The 14927-nt window shown below is 51.6% G+C and overlaps 1 protein-coding gene across 6 annotated transcripts; it reads left to right on the top strand.

Annotated features, from left to right (window-relative positions):
• Positions 1-4116: 4116 nt before the first annotated feature.
• CD19 (CD19 molecule) lies at positions 4117-14605 on the top strand. 6 transcript variants are annotated; one of them, XM_027126519.1, is made up of 15 exons: positions 4117-4283; positions 4533-4820; positions 5143-5346; positions 5456-5749; positions 6778-6888; positions 7159-7207; positions 7524-7612; positions 8000-8113; positions 8236-8340; positions 8423-8491; positions 8596-8655; positions 8755-8811; positions 9390-9482; positions 9585-9687; positions 14282-14605. In XM_027126519.1, exons 1-14 carry the CDS (start codon positions 4193-4195, stop codon positions 9671-9673), a joined length of 1713 nt encoding a protein of 570 aa, XP_026982320.1. In that variant the 5' UTR covers positions 4117-4192; the 3' UTR covers positions 9674-9687; positions 14282-14605. The 6 variants fall into 6 exon arrangements, with proteins under 6 accessions (XP_026982320.1, XP_026982319.1, XP_026982322.1 ...); XM_027126518.1 differs by lacking the exon at positions 14282-14605 and adding an exon at positions 10535-11000; XM_027126521.1 differs by lacking the exon at positions 14282-14605 and adding an exon at positions 9798-10480 and having other exon boundaries at positions 4118-4283; positions 8599-8655.
• The last annotated feature ends 322 nt before the right edge of the window (positions 14606-14927 follow it).

The raw sequence follows: 14927 nt of genomic DNA on the forward strand, positions 1-14927 counted from the left end.
CACCTAGCCCCAGTCCCACCATCACTAGCCCCACCCAGCCCCAGTCCCCATCATCTCTTTCCTGAACTTCCACGCAGCCAGAGGCTCCCCCTGTGTTGCCATTTGGCCCCTTTAGTTAATTCTCAAAGCAATTAAGAGTGATCTTTGTAAAACAGGTCATGTCTCATTTAAAAATGGGCGAAGGACAGGAATAGACATTTCATTGATGTCGCAGATGGCAAATATGTGCATGAAAGAAGATATTCAACATCATTAGCCATTAGGGAAGTGCAGATTTCCTACTTGCACACCTACCAGGACAGCTAAAATTTAAAGAGTGATAATACCAAATGCTGGTGAATAGATGGAGAAACTGAGTTTCTCATATATTCCGGATGGGAATGTAAAACGGTATAGCTACTGTGGAAAAGGGTACGACAATTTCTTACGAAACTAAACATGACCGGGCTTCCCTGGTGGTGCAGTGGTTGGGAGTCCGCCTGCCGATGCAGGGGACGCGGGTTCGTGCCCCGGTCCGGGAGGATCCCACATGCCGCGGAGCGGCTGGGCCCGTGAGCCATGGCCGCTGAAAACTAAACATGACCTTACCTGAACACATCAAGCTTTTCCCCACCCCAGGTCTTGGCTCCGAAGTCACCTTCTCAGTGATGCCTTCCCTGACCACCCTATCTAAAGTAGCCACTTCTATCACCTGTCCACCATTAGATCGCGTTAGAGACTTCTCACCACCTGAAATTGTTTATTGGTTAACTTATTTATTATTTATTAACAATTGGTTAACCAATTGTTTACTGGTTAACATGTTTATTACCCCCTTTAGCCTTCTGTGGCCCCCAAGACTTGAATCAGAGCTCCATGAGATTAGGAACATTGTCTTTCTTGTACCCTGTTATTTTCCCAGCACCTAGCACAGTGCCGGGTAAATAAACAGTAATAAATAAATATTTGGTGAATGAGTGAATGAACACTTTCCTTACTGATCTCTCTGGCCTCCCTCCAACCCCCTCCCCTCCCCCACCCCACTGCAGCCTGGGTAGTTTTAGAAAATGCAAATCTGACCAGGTCAACTCCTAGATTATAAATCCCCAAGAGCTTCTTGCCCTCAGAATAGAGTCCAGACTCCCTGTATATGTGGCAGGGTTTCTTGGGAAGGGCATGAAATGATGCCTGTAAATAAGGTTCCGGTCAACTATCAGGCTTGGATTTTAACCCGAGACCCTGGGAGTCATTGAAGGCTGTTGAGCAGGGGAAGCACAGGGCTAATTCCAAGGAAACACTCTCTGTGAGGAATGTGAGGAATGTGGGTGGGAAGTAAAGGAAGTAGAGGACAGAGAGCCCACAAAAGAAGCTGTTGAAATGGTTCTGGTTGAGAAGAGTCCAAAATAGGAGAAAATTGACTCTAGAAATATTGAGGATAGAAAATGAACTAGCTTTGGTGACTGAGTACATGGGGGAAAGAGAAAAAGTTTCCTGTCACTCTTCCTAACTTCCTTCCCCTTTTTATTTATTTATTTATTTTAGTTGATTTACAATATTATGTTAGTTTCAGGGTACAGCAGAGTGATTCGGTTGTGTATATATATTTTTTTTTCAGATTTTTTTCCATTATAGGTTATTACAAGATATTGAAGATAGTTTCCTGTGTTATACACTAAATCCTTGTTGCTTATCTATTTTATGTATAGTAATTTGTATCTGTTAATCGCATACTCCTAATTTATTCCCCCCCCCCCGTTCATTTCCCCTTCGGAAACCATAACTAACTTCCTTCCTTTATACAACAAACACTTATTGAGCACCTACTGGATGCCAGTGAACCAGGCAGTAAAGAGCCCTGTTGTAGCACAATGAATAATCTAGGGCAGGTGGCTAATGAGAAGACTAAAAAATAAACAAGCGGACTTTGGGACTGGGGCAAATGCTGGGAAGGAAATAAAACAGGCGTGTGAGGTTAATTTCAAAGTACCTGGGGTGTCAGGAAAGGCCTCTCTGAGGAAGGAATGTTTGAACTGAGAGTTGAGCAATGGAAAGGAGCCAGTGGAGTGAAGAGCCGAGAGTAGATCCAGGAAGAAGGGCAGCAAGTGCAAAGGCCCTGAGTCAGGGGCAGAGTGGCGGAGAGTTGAGGTAGGAAATGTAGTCACGGGCAGCCTCCCTCAGGCCTTTGGAATATTTATTTTAGGCAGATAACAGTCTCTGGAACCTTCTAAGCAGGGAGCTGGCATGCTCTAGCAAGAAGACTGCGTGTGAGGCAGCTGGGAAGCTAGTGAAGGGATGAGAGAGATTCTGTTGAAGGAAAGGCAGATGGGGTCCTGCCCCCTCACTGGCTCCATGTTCTTCCCCCCTCCCCAGCCACCCCAACCCCCCCAAAGGGAGGTGGGGGCCCTGCCAGCTGGAGGGTCCCCTGGGGTTTGCCTAAGGCAAACAGGAAGCCACAGCCCAGTGAGACAGGCCTGGGAACCAGCAACTGAGAAAGCAGGTCTCCTGGGTCCCTGGCCCTTTTCCCTCGGTGACTGCAGCAGTGACAGACACAGAGATTCACATGGAGGGGGTGGGGTGGGGTGGGGTGGGGGGGAGAGAGAGAGAGAGAGAGAGAGAGAGAGACATGGAGGGGTGTGTGTCAGAAGAACAGATTTAAGAGTCAGGACGCCTGGGTTCTGGTGCCCAGTTGTACCACCAGCCCAATGTGTGATCTCAGGCAACACCCTGCCTTTGTGTGTGTGTGGGGGGGCTCAATTTTCCCACTTCTAAATGGGTTCCTTCCATAACTGAAGCAGGGGCTTCCTGGGGAAGAACTGGGAGACAAAGGGGCATTAAGCGTCAGTCATTCCTCAGCACCGCTGCAAAGGAACCCCAGTAGCAGAATGGCTTGAATCCTTAGCTATTAATGGACACTGTCTCTCACGAACTGAGAGCGCTTGCTATGTGCTGTGCTAAGCTACAAGTGCCGTATGTATATCATCCTGTTTAATCTCCACAAACAATATATATACATTTTTTAATTTATGAAATTTATTTTCTTATATAAATTATGAATTTCTCTGGGCAGACAGCCTTCACCTTACTGCACGAATAGCACATCTGTAATACCAAGCTACAGGACAAGTCTTAACAAGGTCTGTATTCAACATAGCACTTGTCTACCGGGCACTGTAGAGCAGGATGAGGAAAAGCCAGGATCCATCTCAGGGGAAGAAGGGCGAGGGGGCAATGTGTCTCCCTTTCTGACAGTTGGTTTTCTCCCGGGAAGGGGAACATGCAAAGTTATGTCTGGATTCTGGAAGTGGGAGGAGATCTTGGAGGCCGAGAAGCCCAATGCAGCACTGCAGCTCGGCTCCCTTTATCTCTGAGGGAAGCAGGGACTCCTCTTTCACTCATCTGTAACACGTCACTCTGGCCCAGCTGATGCTTTGGGGAAACGGGGACAGGGGTCATCATCGAATTAGCAGCAATTAAGAACAGGCCATACACTGCCACAGTGTGGAGGTGTCATCCTGGCCCCAGGGACCTGAAAGCACAAACAATATTTTGAGACTACGGTTATTATCCCCAGTTTACAGAGAAAGAAACTAAGGCTTAGAAAGATGAAGACATTTAGCCAAGTGGCGGAGGTGGAGGATTCACACTCAGGTCTGCCAGATCCCACCGTATGTGTGATGGGCTGCTTGTACGGAGGTGGAGAAAGGCCCAAGAGACGTTGGTTGAATGAATGAAGGGGGTGTGTGTGTGAAGGGAAATGAACTAAGAGCCTGAGGTTGAAGGAGGGAGGAGGGGGAGAAGGAGGGAGCCTGGACCCACTCATTCAATAAATATTCCTTGGGTGCCTACACAATAACGTGCCAAGCACTGTTCCGGGGCACTGCGTGTACAGTTGTGAACAGGACAAAGTCTCTGCCACAAGGGGCTTTCTAGTGGGGAAACAGAAATCCACCAAGAAAGGAGACACGCAAATAAGATCACCTCACATGGTGGTAAGTGCTGTGATGAAAATAAAACACGGTAGCAGGGAGGAGGCGAGTTTTGTGGCTCTGGAGGGGTGCATGGAGAAAGGGCCTGAGGCATGACCACCCCTTCCTCTCCGGGGGGACTGCCTGTCCTCCCCCACAGACGCCCATGGTTCAGTGCCCACCAGGTCCCCGCCTGCCCCAGCATCCCCCGCGCGGCGAAGCTGGGTGCCCCGGGGAGTCTGGCCACCATGCCACCTCCTCTCCTCCTCTTCTTCCTCCACCTGTTCCTTACCCCCATGGGAGTCAGGCCCCAGGAAACACACCTACTGGAGGCTAAAGGTATGTCCGGAGGGCAGAGGTGGATGGAAGGGCTGGAAACCTGGGTTCCGGTTGGGTGCCCTTGGCCAAGTCACTTACCCTCTCTGAGCCTCCATTTTGTTACTTGTAAAATTCAGGGGACGACTGCAAGGACTCTGAGGACTCTTCCACTCCCAGCTGGTGGGGTCGTTGGCTTTATAACCCAGTGTGAGGAGTGAAGGGGGCTAGGGGCTCCTCACTCCCCACCCCCATCCTTCTCTCTCTCCACAGAGGGAGGCAATGCTGTGCTGCCATGCCTTGACGGTCTCTCAGATGGTCCCCCTGAGCAACTGGCCTGGTTTCGGGGCTCCCAATCAACACCCTTCTTAGAGCTGAGCCTAGGGTTACCAGGCCTGGGCATCCATGTGGGGCCCCTGGGCACCCTGAAGGAGCCCCAGGGAACCTTGCTGTTCATCTTCAATGTCTCCGACCAGATGGGGGGCTTCTACCTGTGCCAGCGAGGCCCCTTTTCTGAGCAAGCCTGGCAGCCTGGCTGGACGGTCAGCGTGAAGGGCAGCGGTGAGGTCCGGGCTGGGGCAGGGAGGGCTGGATGAGAAGAGGGAGGCCCACCGTAGATGGAGGAGGTCCAGCAGCTGAAATGGATCTGGAGGGAGGGGCTGGAGGGTCCGAGGGACAAGCTGGGAGCCAGTTTTAGGTGGCTTCTAAAAACTGCTGTGGCTTCGTGACGTCAGCACTGTGCGCTCTGTATTTGTCTTTCACTCTTTTCTCTGAGTCGCTGTTTCTCTGTCTCTCTCTGGGTCTTTGCCTCTGCCTTTCTGGGTCTCCGTATCTCTCTGCCTCTCCTAGATGTCTCTGTATCTGGTTCTGGGTATCTTCCCAGGAGAACTGTTCCGGTGGAATGCTTCAGACCTAAATGACCCAAGCTGTGGCCTGCGGAACAGGTCCTCAGAGGGCCCCAGGCCCTCTTCTGGTCACCCCACAAGGTCCCAGGTCTATGTGTGGGCCAAGAACAACCCTAAGATCTTACACACAGACTCTGCCTGTGCCCCACCTAACAGCACTTTGAACCAGAGCAACAACCATGGTAAGGTGCTGGGGAGATGCCAGGAAGTGGTGGGATGGGAACTGGATGGTGTGCAGGGGAGGAGACCCCAAGGACTACACTTCCCTAGCCTTGGCTCTCCTTGCCCCAGACCTCACGGTGGCCCCTGGCTCCACACTCTCGCTGTCCTGTGGGGCATCCCGTACCTCACTGGCCAGAGGCCCCATCTCCTGGATCCATGTGCGTCCCGAGAAGCCTAGGATCAAATTGCTGAGCCTAAACCTGAGTGAGGATGCCCAACTCAGAGAGATGTGGGTCATGGGCACCCTCGGGGGAAAGGCTGTTCTGTTGCTGCCCGAGACCACAGCTCAAGATGCTGGCATCTATCACTGTAACCATGGCAACGTGACCACCCAGATGCAGCTGAAGGTCACTGCCCAGTCAGGTAGAGTTTCTCCCAATTGTGGGGCATCTGAGTGGGGCTACTGGGAAGAACCGGAAGCCCGGCAACCTTGGTTCCCCAACCTGAGGGCTAGTAGCAGCCTCATCCCGAGCCCCAACCTCTACACTGAACACTGACCCCAACTTTTTCCTCCCTTGCTTCCAAGACACTACTTTTCTGGGTCTTTTGCCACTGGTTGTTTCTTCCCATCAACTTTGGGAGAGGCTTCCTTCCTCCCTCATTCCTCACTGTTGGAGCCTTGAGCCCTCTTCTTATCCCTGTCTACACTTTCTCGCCCTTGATTACACACTCTTCTTGTTTGACCTCCTTTACTCCCATGGCTCCTTAGGCCACCATGCCTTGGTGACTCAGCTCCATACACCCCACAGCCAGCCAACTCGTGGCATTGCCATTTGATGTCCATGGACATTGCAACATGTACAAAATCAAACTCGATATCTTCCTCAAGCACAGTCTTCTAGGTGGCCCTAGAAGTGAAGGACACTACCACCTGCCCGTGTGCCCAAGCCAGCAACCTGGGCATCCTTCCTTTTCCTCCCCTGTCCACCAAATTGGCCATAATGTTCTGCCCATTCTGTCTCCCTTCTTTCAATCCTACCATGCTACTGCAACCACAGTTCTCAAACTCATCCTGAACTTTCCCTCCAAACTCGACCTTGGCAGCACATTGCCGCATCTCACCTCTAACCTTGTGAACTTGACTTTGCCCTTTACGTTGACCATGGCTGTCCTTAACTGCAGCAGGAAGCTGATAATTATGCTCCCCTTAATCCTAACATTGTGTCTGACTATAGTCATAGTTTGTTCATGGTTTGCTTAACAGATGCCACTCCAGGCTCCGTGCCAGGCTCCGGGTCCTCAGAGGGAGGGAGGAGAGCCCTCCCTGTAGCTTGGGACGTTGAGGATCTGTGTCTTGCCCCGGCCCCGCAGACTTAGGGCCCTTTGAGGTATTGAGGCTGGACAGCAAGATGCCAGCCCGGGGTCTTCATCTCATAGCTCCTTCCCCCTAGCAGTATGGCATTGGCTACTGGAGACTGGTGGCTGGATAGTCCCTGTTGTGACTTTAGTTTATCTGATCTTCTGCCTGGCTTCCCTGGTGGGCTTTCTTCATCTTCGAAGAGGTGAGTCATGTCCCCCAGCTGGTCTTCCCAAACTTACCCCTCCCTCCTCAGGAGAGGCCACACTGGCCAGTCTGACAACCATCTGTTTCTCCTCCCACACCTCCCCCACAGACCTCAGAATCCTGCCCCCACTCCTTTTCTACCCCCTCCCCCAAACTACCCGAGCTCTTTGGAATTTGAAATCCCATCTCCTCCAAGTGACTTCCCCAGCATCCCCCAAATCTTCACTCTTGAGTCCCTCCTCTGATCATTCCCCTTAACTCCCCCCAGCCCTGATCCTGAGGAGGAAAAGAAAGCGAATGACAGATCCCACTAGAAGGTAATGATGCCAGTGCTCTCCCACTTCTGCACTTTCACCTTATGCTTTGCACTTGCTGTTTCCTCTGCTCAGGGTGTTTTTTCTCCATCTCTATGGTTGAAATACTGCCCAACCTTCAAAGCCCAGCACCAAAGCTACCTCCTCTGTGAAGTCCCCCTTCGAGTGAGCGCAGACCCCTCTGTAGGCTGTGGCAGAACAGAGGTGCTCATAACAAGTGACCACATTTTAACCTCTGAGGGTCTAGCCTGAATCTTGAGTGTCCCCTCCAGTCCCCTCCAGACCTGGCCTCACAGTGCAATTCCCCTTCCTCCGCCAGGTTCTTCAAAGTGACGCCTCCCCCGGGAAACGGGGCCCAGAACCAGTACGGGAACATGCTCTCCCTCTCCACTCCCCACTCAGGCACGGGTAGGAGGCACCACCAGGTCCCTGACCCAGAGCTAGAGCCCCACCCACTTTCCTCATCCTTCTAGACCCCTGAGCTCCTAGCCTTCCCGAGCTCGGAGCTCCGCCTTCACAAAAGAGCCCGCCCCGAGGTGCGGAGTCCCGCCCAGACTTGAGCCCCGCCCCCAGGACCAAGGCCCGCCCCCAGAACTCGTATCCCCGTCCGCAGACTCGGCACCTGAAGTCCGGTTCTGACCCCAGAACCTCGCCCGAGACTTCAGGCCACGCCTCTAGATTTAGATCCCGCCCTGCTGGCTCAAGGCTGGGTACCTAGACCCGGAGTCCTCCAGCAGGCCCTGAAGCATCCTCTGCCCGCAGCCCTGACCGCCCCCGTCTCCTCTCACCCGCCAGGACGCGCCCTGCGGTGGGCTGCGGGCCTGGGAGCCACCGTGCCGCCCTACGGAAATCCGCGCAGCGACGTCCAGGAGGCCAGAGCCTCGGAGTCCCGGAGCCCACCAGGGACCGGTGATTGAGGGGGATGGTTACTCACGTGGGAGGTGTTGAAGCGGTCTGTGGCAGGAATAGTGGACTGGGGCCTGGAGGAGGGGGCCCGTGACCCGGTTCCCACCCCCATCCCCAAACCCCAGGCCCAGAAGAAGAGGAAGGGGAGGCCTATGAGGAGCCGGACAGTGAGGAGGGCTCCGAGTTCTACGAGAACGACTCCAACCTTGGGCAGGACCAGCTCTCCCAGGGTAAGACTGCCCTCCCTCATCCTCACCTTCTCAGCTGGGGCGGGCTGTGAGCCCTCCCTGGATCCCCCTCCTTCTCCACCAGATGGCAGCGGCTATGAGAACCCTGAGGAAGGGGTCCTGGGTCCTGAGGATGAAGACTCCTTCTCCAACGGTAATCTGGGGTACTCGTGGGGCCTCACAGACTTGGGAGAACCCACAGGGCTGTGGATCCCCTACAGGGCCGGAGTGGTCCCTGGAGTTCTCTTTTTTTGGCAGCAGCTGAATCTTACGAGAATGAGGATGAAGAACTGGCCCAGCCAGTTGCTAGGACAACAGGTGTGTGTGAGGATGGTCACATTCCTGCGGGGTGGATGGGTGGTGGTGGTGGTGTGTGTGACGCGAAGGCCGGGAGTGACTTCCCTCTTCCTTCTCCAGACTTCCTGAGCCCCCATGGGTCAGCCTGGGACCCCAGCAGGGAGGCAACCTCCCTTGGTGAGAAGTGCTTGGGACCTGCCTGTCTTTGTCCAGATTGGGTTGATGTGGCCTCGGCTCTAATGTCAGGCCCGACCTTGACCTTGGTTCTGACCCCAAACCCAAGCCCAATCCTGACCTTAGATTTGACTCTTAACTCTAACCTCAACACTGACCCCAATGCCCATCCTGACGCCCAGTATTCACCCCATCCCTCATCATCAACATCAGCCCCAACCCCAATCCAGTTCCAGCCTGGACTTTGACCTCCAGCTCACCTCAGCCACAATGCAGGCCTCACCTTTGACCCGAGCTCTCTCTACAACCTCCTCACAACTCTGACTTTGACTCCTTCCAATTCCGTTCTTCACTTTTTCTCTGACCACTACCATAATCTAACCACACGTGATCAAACCCTACAACAAACAAGGGCCCGGAACCTGATGCTAACCCTGTCACTCCTTCTTAGTACAATATTGTTCAAGCCTTCCACTTTCCTCTGCCCCTAAGACTCCCTCAGTATCTTAGGCTGCACTTCCCTTCCCCAAGCCCCCAGCATGGCTCCCAGGCTTCCAACTCTCCATCCCCTGGCCAAGCAGGGTCCCAGTCCTATGAGGATATGAGAGGGATCCTGTATGCAGTCCCCCAGCTCCGCTTTGTTCAAGCCCAGCCTGGTCCCAGTCATGAAGAAGGTGGGTGCTTCTCCTGCTGTCTCCCATTGTCCTCTGAGGCTTCCTCCCTCCCAGCTGACTTTCAGCTCCACTTATATCTTACTCCTTCCTGGTCCTGACCAGATGCAGACTCTTATGAGAATATGGATAATCCCGATGGACCAGAACCAGCATGGGGAGGAGGGGGCCACATGGGCACCTGGAGCAACTAGGTGATTCCCTTCAGGTGAGCTGGGAACTGCCCTCCAAGGATGGGAAAGAAGGAGGGAGATGAATAGGGATGGAAGTGGGGTGCTGGCTCCTGGACTGCTCCCCATTACCATTTCTTCTGCATAGCATGGGCCTCCTCAGGCCCCTGAGATCCACACCTGACTCTGAAATCTGGGGCCCCCAGCAGATGGCGCCAGCCTCTGGAGCAGTGTTACTCAGGACGTGTGTATCTGTGTACACACACAGTGTACACAAGCGAAACTTCGGCCCCCTTTGCACTCCCCAAATAAACTCAGTGAGCTCTTCCAATCCTGTGACATAGTGCCCTTGTGTGGGAGGGGAAGGGAAGGTGAGGATGCGTGTATTCCCATCCCCTCTTGAATCCAGCGGAGGAGGGAGAACTGCATCTGCGGAACCACAGGGCCTTTTCCCACCTGGGGATTGACCTGCACTCATCTCCCTCACTTGCCTGCCATTCCCGCCAGCCAGTCATTCGGTCATTGTTCATTCAGCAGTTGTATTTGTGGCGCCCAGTGAAGACGAAGCAATCCAGGAATTGGCAGTCATCACTGCCATTTATTGAGCATCTACTATGTTCTAACATCAATGAAGGCATTAATCATCTGTTATGTGCCAGAATTGTATCAAAGTATTTTATGTATATTTTAAGTGTGTGTATGTTTATATATATTAGCTCATTTTATCTTCACAAACAACCCTGTTTCATAGATGAGGAGACTGAGGCAGAGACCCTAAATTACATGCCCCAAGACTTACCTAGTTAATAAATGTTGGGGTCAGGACTTGAACTCTGGCCATCTAATTCCAGACCCTATATCATTCTTGACACTCTCTCTTCCTAGGTGCAGTTGTGTAGATGGAAAACTGAGAGTTAGAGAGGCCAAGTCATGCAAGTAGCACTTCACAGAGCTGAATCCAGAAATCTGGCTGCTGTTCTAGCCATGGTGCCTGCTGCCTGGTAAACCGCCTATGATATAAACCACAAACACAAAGACTTCAGAGCTAAAAGTCTCCAGGCCCTGAAACCATTATGTAGCAAGCTCTACCACTCCCAAATTCCTGCCTGTCTCAGGCAAAGGTGGACTCAGTCATTGATAGTCTTGGTGTCTTCTGCCTGGTCTCCCCAGCTCCAGTGCTCTTCTGAAACCCAGGACTGGCATCTGAAACCTAGTCCCTCTCCTCCAGAAGTTTCAACGCTCTCTGTAAGATGGTCTACACTTTTTCAGTACCTATATTTTTATTTCTAGAATTCCTTTCTTTTTTTTTTTTTTTTTTTGCGGTACGCGGGCCTCTCACTGTTGTGGCCTCTCCCGTTGCGGAGCACAGGCTCCGGACGCGCAGGCTCAGCGGCCATGGCTCACGGGCCCAGCCACTCCGCGGCACGTGGGATCCTCCTGGACCGGGACATGAATCCGTGTCCCCTGCATCGGCAGGCAGACTCTCAACCACTGCGCCACCAGGGAAGCCCTAGAATTCCTTTTCTTAATGTACCTGTTCTTTCTTCATAATGTCCTGTGTTCATTTTTGAGACTCTATTCCTTCTTTATCTCTGAACCTTTAAAACTTACTTTAACTGTATTAACGCCATCATGATGTGCCAGGCATTGTTCTAATAAATGCTTTACAAGTAGCAGCCCATTTTATCTTCATGACAATTCTATGAGGAAGGTACGCTAAAATTATTATCACCTTAGAGCTGAGAAGACTGCGGCACAGAGAAATTAAATACTTCAGCTGCTAGCTCACTTTAGGCAACTTACTCAAGCTCAATGACCCTCAGTGTTCCCAGTTATAACGTAGCATTAGGGAGGAGGCGATTATCACCATCTGTACAATGGGGTGAAGCCTCCCATGGTGTATCACCATGGAAGCGTTCTTCGACTTCTTTGTGTTTCTCCTGCAGGAGTCCTTTGCCTCACTCACATCTTCTGGGGCCAGCTTGCTTTGGCTTCTGCCACAGTCTTACAGGCTACACAGGTTTCTGACCATTTTATTTAGAGCAGGCTTTTGCCCTAGGGGTTTGGTCTGACTCGAAGCCCATACTCTGGTGACTCTGGGGATTCTGATTTCCTGCCGTGACTTTTTCCAAACTGCATCCCAAGGCCTGTGGATGGATTGTTTTCCCCTCTGTCTTCTGTGCCCAGGAGAGACAGTCCTTTCTCAGCTCCCAGCTTTGCACATGGGGCTTAGTTTCAGCAGCCAGATTTCTGGATTCTATCTCTGCTTTTCCTGGGGCCGCAGCCTTAACCTCTGTCCCCATGGGGACATTAAAACTCCAATCCTAGGGGTCCCAGCATTCCCATGCGCTGCCCTCTCAATGTTGTAGCTTTGATTTCCTTCGTTATTTCTAGAACCAGGGAGATTCTGTCCTGCTTTTGAGCTCAGGTATCTATTAAGAAAAAGAAAAGAAGGAAAGCGATGCCTCTTGTTATATTTGCATAGTGTACGTTTGGAATGCAGGGGATGGGAAATGAAACTTCAGCATTTCCTTGGCCTTCCATCTTGGACACAGTCCATGTGGCAGAAACAAAATTAAAAAAATAATAATAAATATCCCAGATCTAGCTCAGGATTCACACCCTGACCTGACCTTACCCTTCAGCTAATGTAAGCTTTCCATATTGCCAAAGTCCCCACCATTCCCTATTGCCTTTCACCCAGTCTGCTTCATTCATGTAGGTCTCCTGCCTGTGCCTGAATCATTTGAACATGACACTCCTGGTGAAAACATCCTACCTTCTCAAGGGTGAATCCATGTCTGGGTCTTCTCTGTGCCCCTGGTACCCAGCCAGGGGATGGCAAAGATCAGGAGCTCAGGAAATGAGTGGGGAAGGAGGAGTGAATGAAGGACTGTGCCAAGTCCTGAGATTCAGGGGCCAGAGGCTGGAGCTACTCCTGTGAGCTCTGCTACCCAGTGAAGTCTTGGGAGAAGATGAGGAACAGAGGTGTGCTAACTCCAGCCCAGTGCTCTGGAATTAGACTACCTGAGTTTGAATCCCAGCTCCAACCCTTTCTGGCTGTGTGACTCAAACTCTCTGTGCTGCAGTTTCCTGGTCTGTAGAACAGGGATAATAATGATAGCTACCTTAGTGAATCTTAAATGAGATGTAAAGCACATGAGAGTAGCATAGTAGGCACTCGAACATTAGCTATTATTATTATTTGGCATTTATTAAGGGCCTACTGTGTCCCAGGAGCCAGAGGGCACACAGAATATTTGGATTAGGAACTCCTCCAGTGCAGGGACCTGCTCAGAAGAAAGGCACACTCCAAAGCTTCACAAATTCCCACCCCATGACCTGTTTCTTTGGCAGGGACTGGATCACTTATAGTTCCTGAACAAGATTTAGGGAGAAGGAGGCTTGAGAGAGGTTTCAGGCCCTCAGGGTCACCCCTAGTTTGCAGGGGCCCCCCAGGTAGGGACCGAGGCTGCAGAAGGGCTTTTGGTGTAATCTCTATGCTTCCAGCCTTACTATAAAGAGTGGATGAAGAGTTCCCAGGGCTAGGAGGTCCTTGGAGTCCACTCTGCCAGGTCCAGAGCCTTTGTTCCTTGGGGAACAGCCTCACCTGCTGGCGTTCTGTGCTTTCAGTCTTGACCTTGGCTGAGTCTACGTGGAGCACTTGAAGTGTGGGCTGAGTTGGGGTGTGTGTTTAGGGGATATCAGCGTAGCAGAGGAGGGGGATGGGATGGGATGTGGGTGGTCATCAAGATGCTGTACTGGGGGAACTTCCCTGGTGGCGCAGTGGTGAAGAACCCGCCTGCCAATGCAGGGGACACGGGTTTGAGCCCTGGTCTGGGAAGATCCCACATGCCGCGAGCAACTAAGCCTGTGTGCCACAGCTACTGAGCCCGCGTGCCACAACTACTGAAGCCCGAGCGCCTAGAGCCCGTGCTCCGCAACAAGAGAAGCCACCACAATGAGAAGCCCGCGCACTGCAACAAAGAGTAGCCCCCGCTCGCCGCAACTACAGAAATCCCGCGTGCAGCAACAAAGACCCAACGCAGCCAAAAAAAAAAAAAAGATGCTGTACTGGGACTTCCCTGGTGGCGCAGTGGTTAAGAATCTGCCTGCCAATGTAGGGAACACGGCTTTGAGCCCTGGTCCGGGAAGATTCTACATGCCACAGAACAACTAAGCCTGTGCACTGCAACTACTGAGCCTGCGCTCTAGAGCCCATGAGCCACAACTACTGAAGCCCGCACGCCTAGAGCCCATGCTCCGCAACAAGAGAAGCCACCGCAAGGAGAAGCCCGCGCACTGCAACGAAGAGTAGCCCCCACGCGTTGCAACTAGAGAAAGCCTGCGCGCAGCAATGAAGACCCAACACAGCCAAAAATAGATAATTAATTTGTAAAAAAAAAAAAAGATGCTGTACTGGATGGATGTGTGAAGTACAAGTTATGTGAACGTTAAGTGTGTGAGAGACAGGTGGTATTGGGTGTATGCCGTGTGGATGTTATGTGTGAAGTATAGTGTGGCGTGTATAGTGTGAGGTGTCAGGGGAGTGAAAATTAATAAAAGGAAACCTCACTAAAATGGAGTCTGAAGGGGGAGCTTTCATGCTGTACCACTTGTCATCAATTACAGGAAGAACTGTCAGTTAAAGACCCCAACAGAAGAATCATGGACAGGAAAGAATCATCAATTACAGGTCCCAACAGGAAAAGATGTACATTAAATCTCCTAGAAGAAATCCACTACCCGAGCAACTCAGGCAATGAGAAACCATCATCACCCTGAACTTTCACATTTCTCCAATGGACTTTCCTTCAAAACGACCCCTCCCAATGTCCTCCCTTTTCTCTATAAAATAACCTTCTTTGTTGGACTTGCCTATGGCTTTCGCTAAAGATTCCTTGTCCCAAATTGCAATTCCTCTGCTATTCCTGAATAAACCCATTCTTGCTGGTAGAATAACTGACTTTTATTTCTAAGGCCAACGGGGGTCATGCAGTTGGAGGCAATATGGGAGGTGTGAAGTATAGGAGGGGTGTGTCTCTGTTAGCGCGCAAGTTCGTGTGCCCAATGCACAGTGAGGCCAAACAAACCAAAACATCGAGGTTTGGAGCAGAGAAAGGTTTATTCAGGCCCCTGCGAGGAGACAGGTGGCTCCTGCCCTAAAAAGCCTGGAGCTCCCCAAATGGTTTCGGCATAGTTTTAAAATTTTATTTATTTATTTATGGCTGCATTGGGTCTTTGTTGCTGCACACGGGCTTTCTTTAGTTGCAGTGAG

This window comes from Aethalodelphis obliquidens, unplaced genomic scaffold (assembly GCF_003676395.1).
Source record: "Aethalodelphis obliquidens isolate GAN/ISIS:26980383/991018 unplaced genomic scaffold, ASM367639v1 scaffold30, whole genome shotgun sequence".
Taxonomy (NCBI): Eukaryota; Metazoa; Chordata; class Mammalia; order Artiodactyla; family Delphinidae; genus Aethalodelphis; species Aethalodelphis obliquidens.

Coding starts and splice junctions, on each gene's coding strand:
- CD19 (XM_027126519.1), top strand. CDS start 4,193: ATGCCACCTCCTCTCCTCCTCTTCTTCCTCCACCTGTTCCTTACCCCC. Junction 7,208..7,523: donor ATGACAGATCCCACTAGAAG/GTAATGATGCCA, acceptor TTCCTCCGCCAG/GTTCTTCAAAGTGACGCCTC. Junction 8,114..8,235: donor CCGGAGCCCACCAGGGACCG/GTGATTGAGGGG, acceptor CCCAAACCCCAG/GCCCAGAAGAAGAGGAAGGG.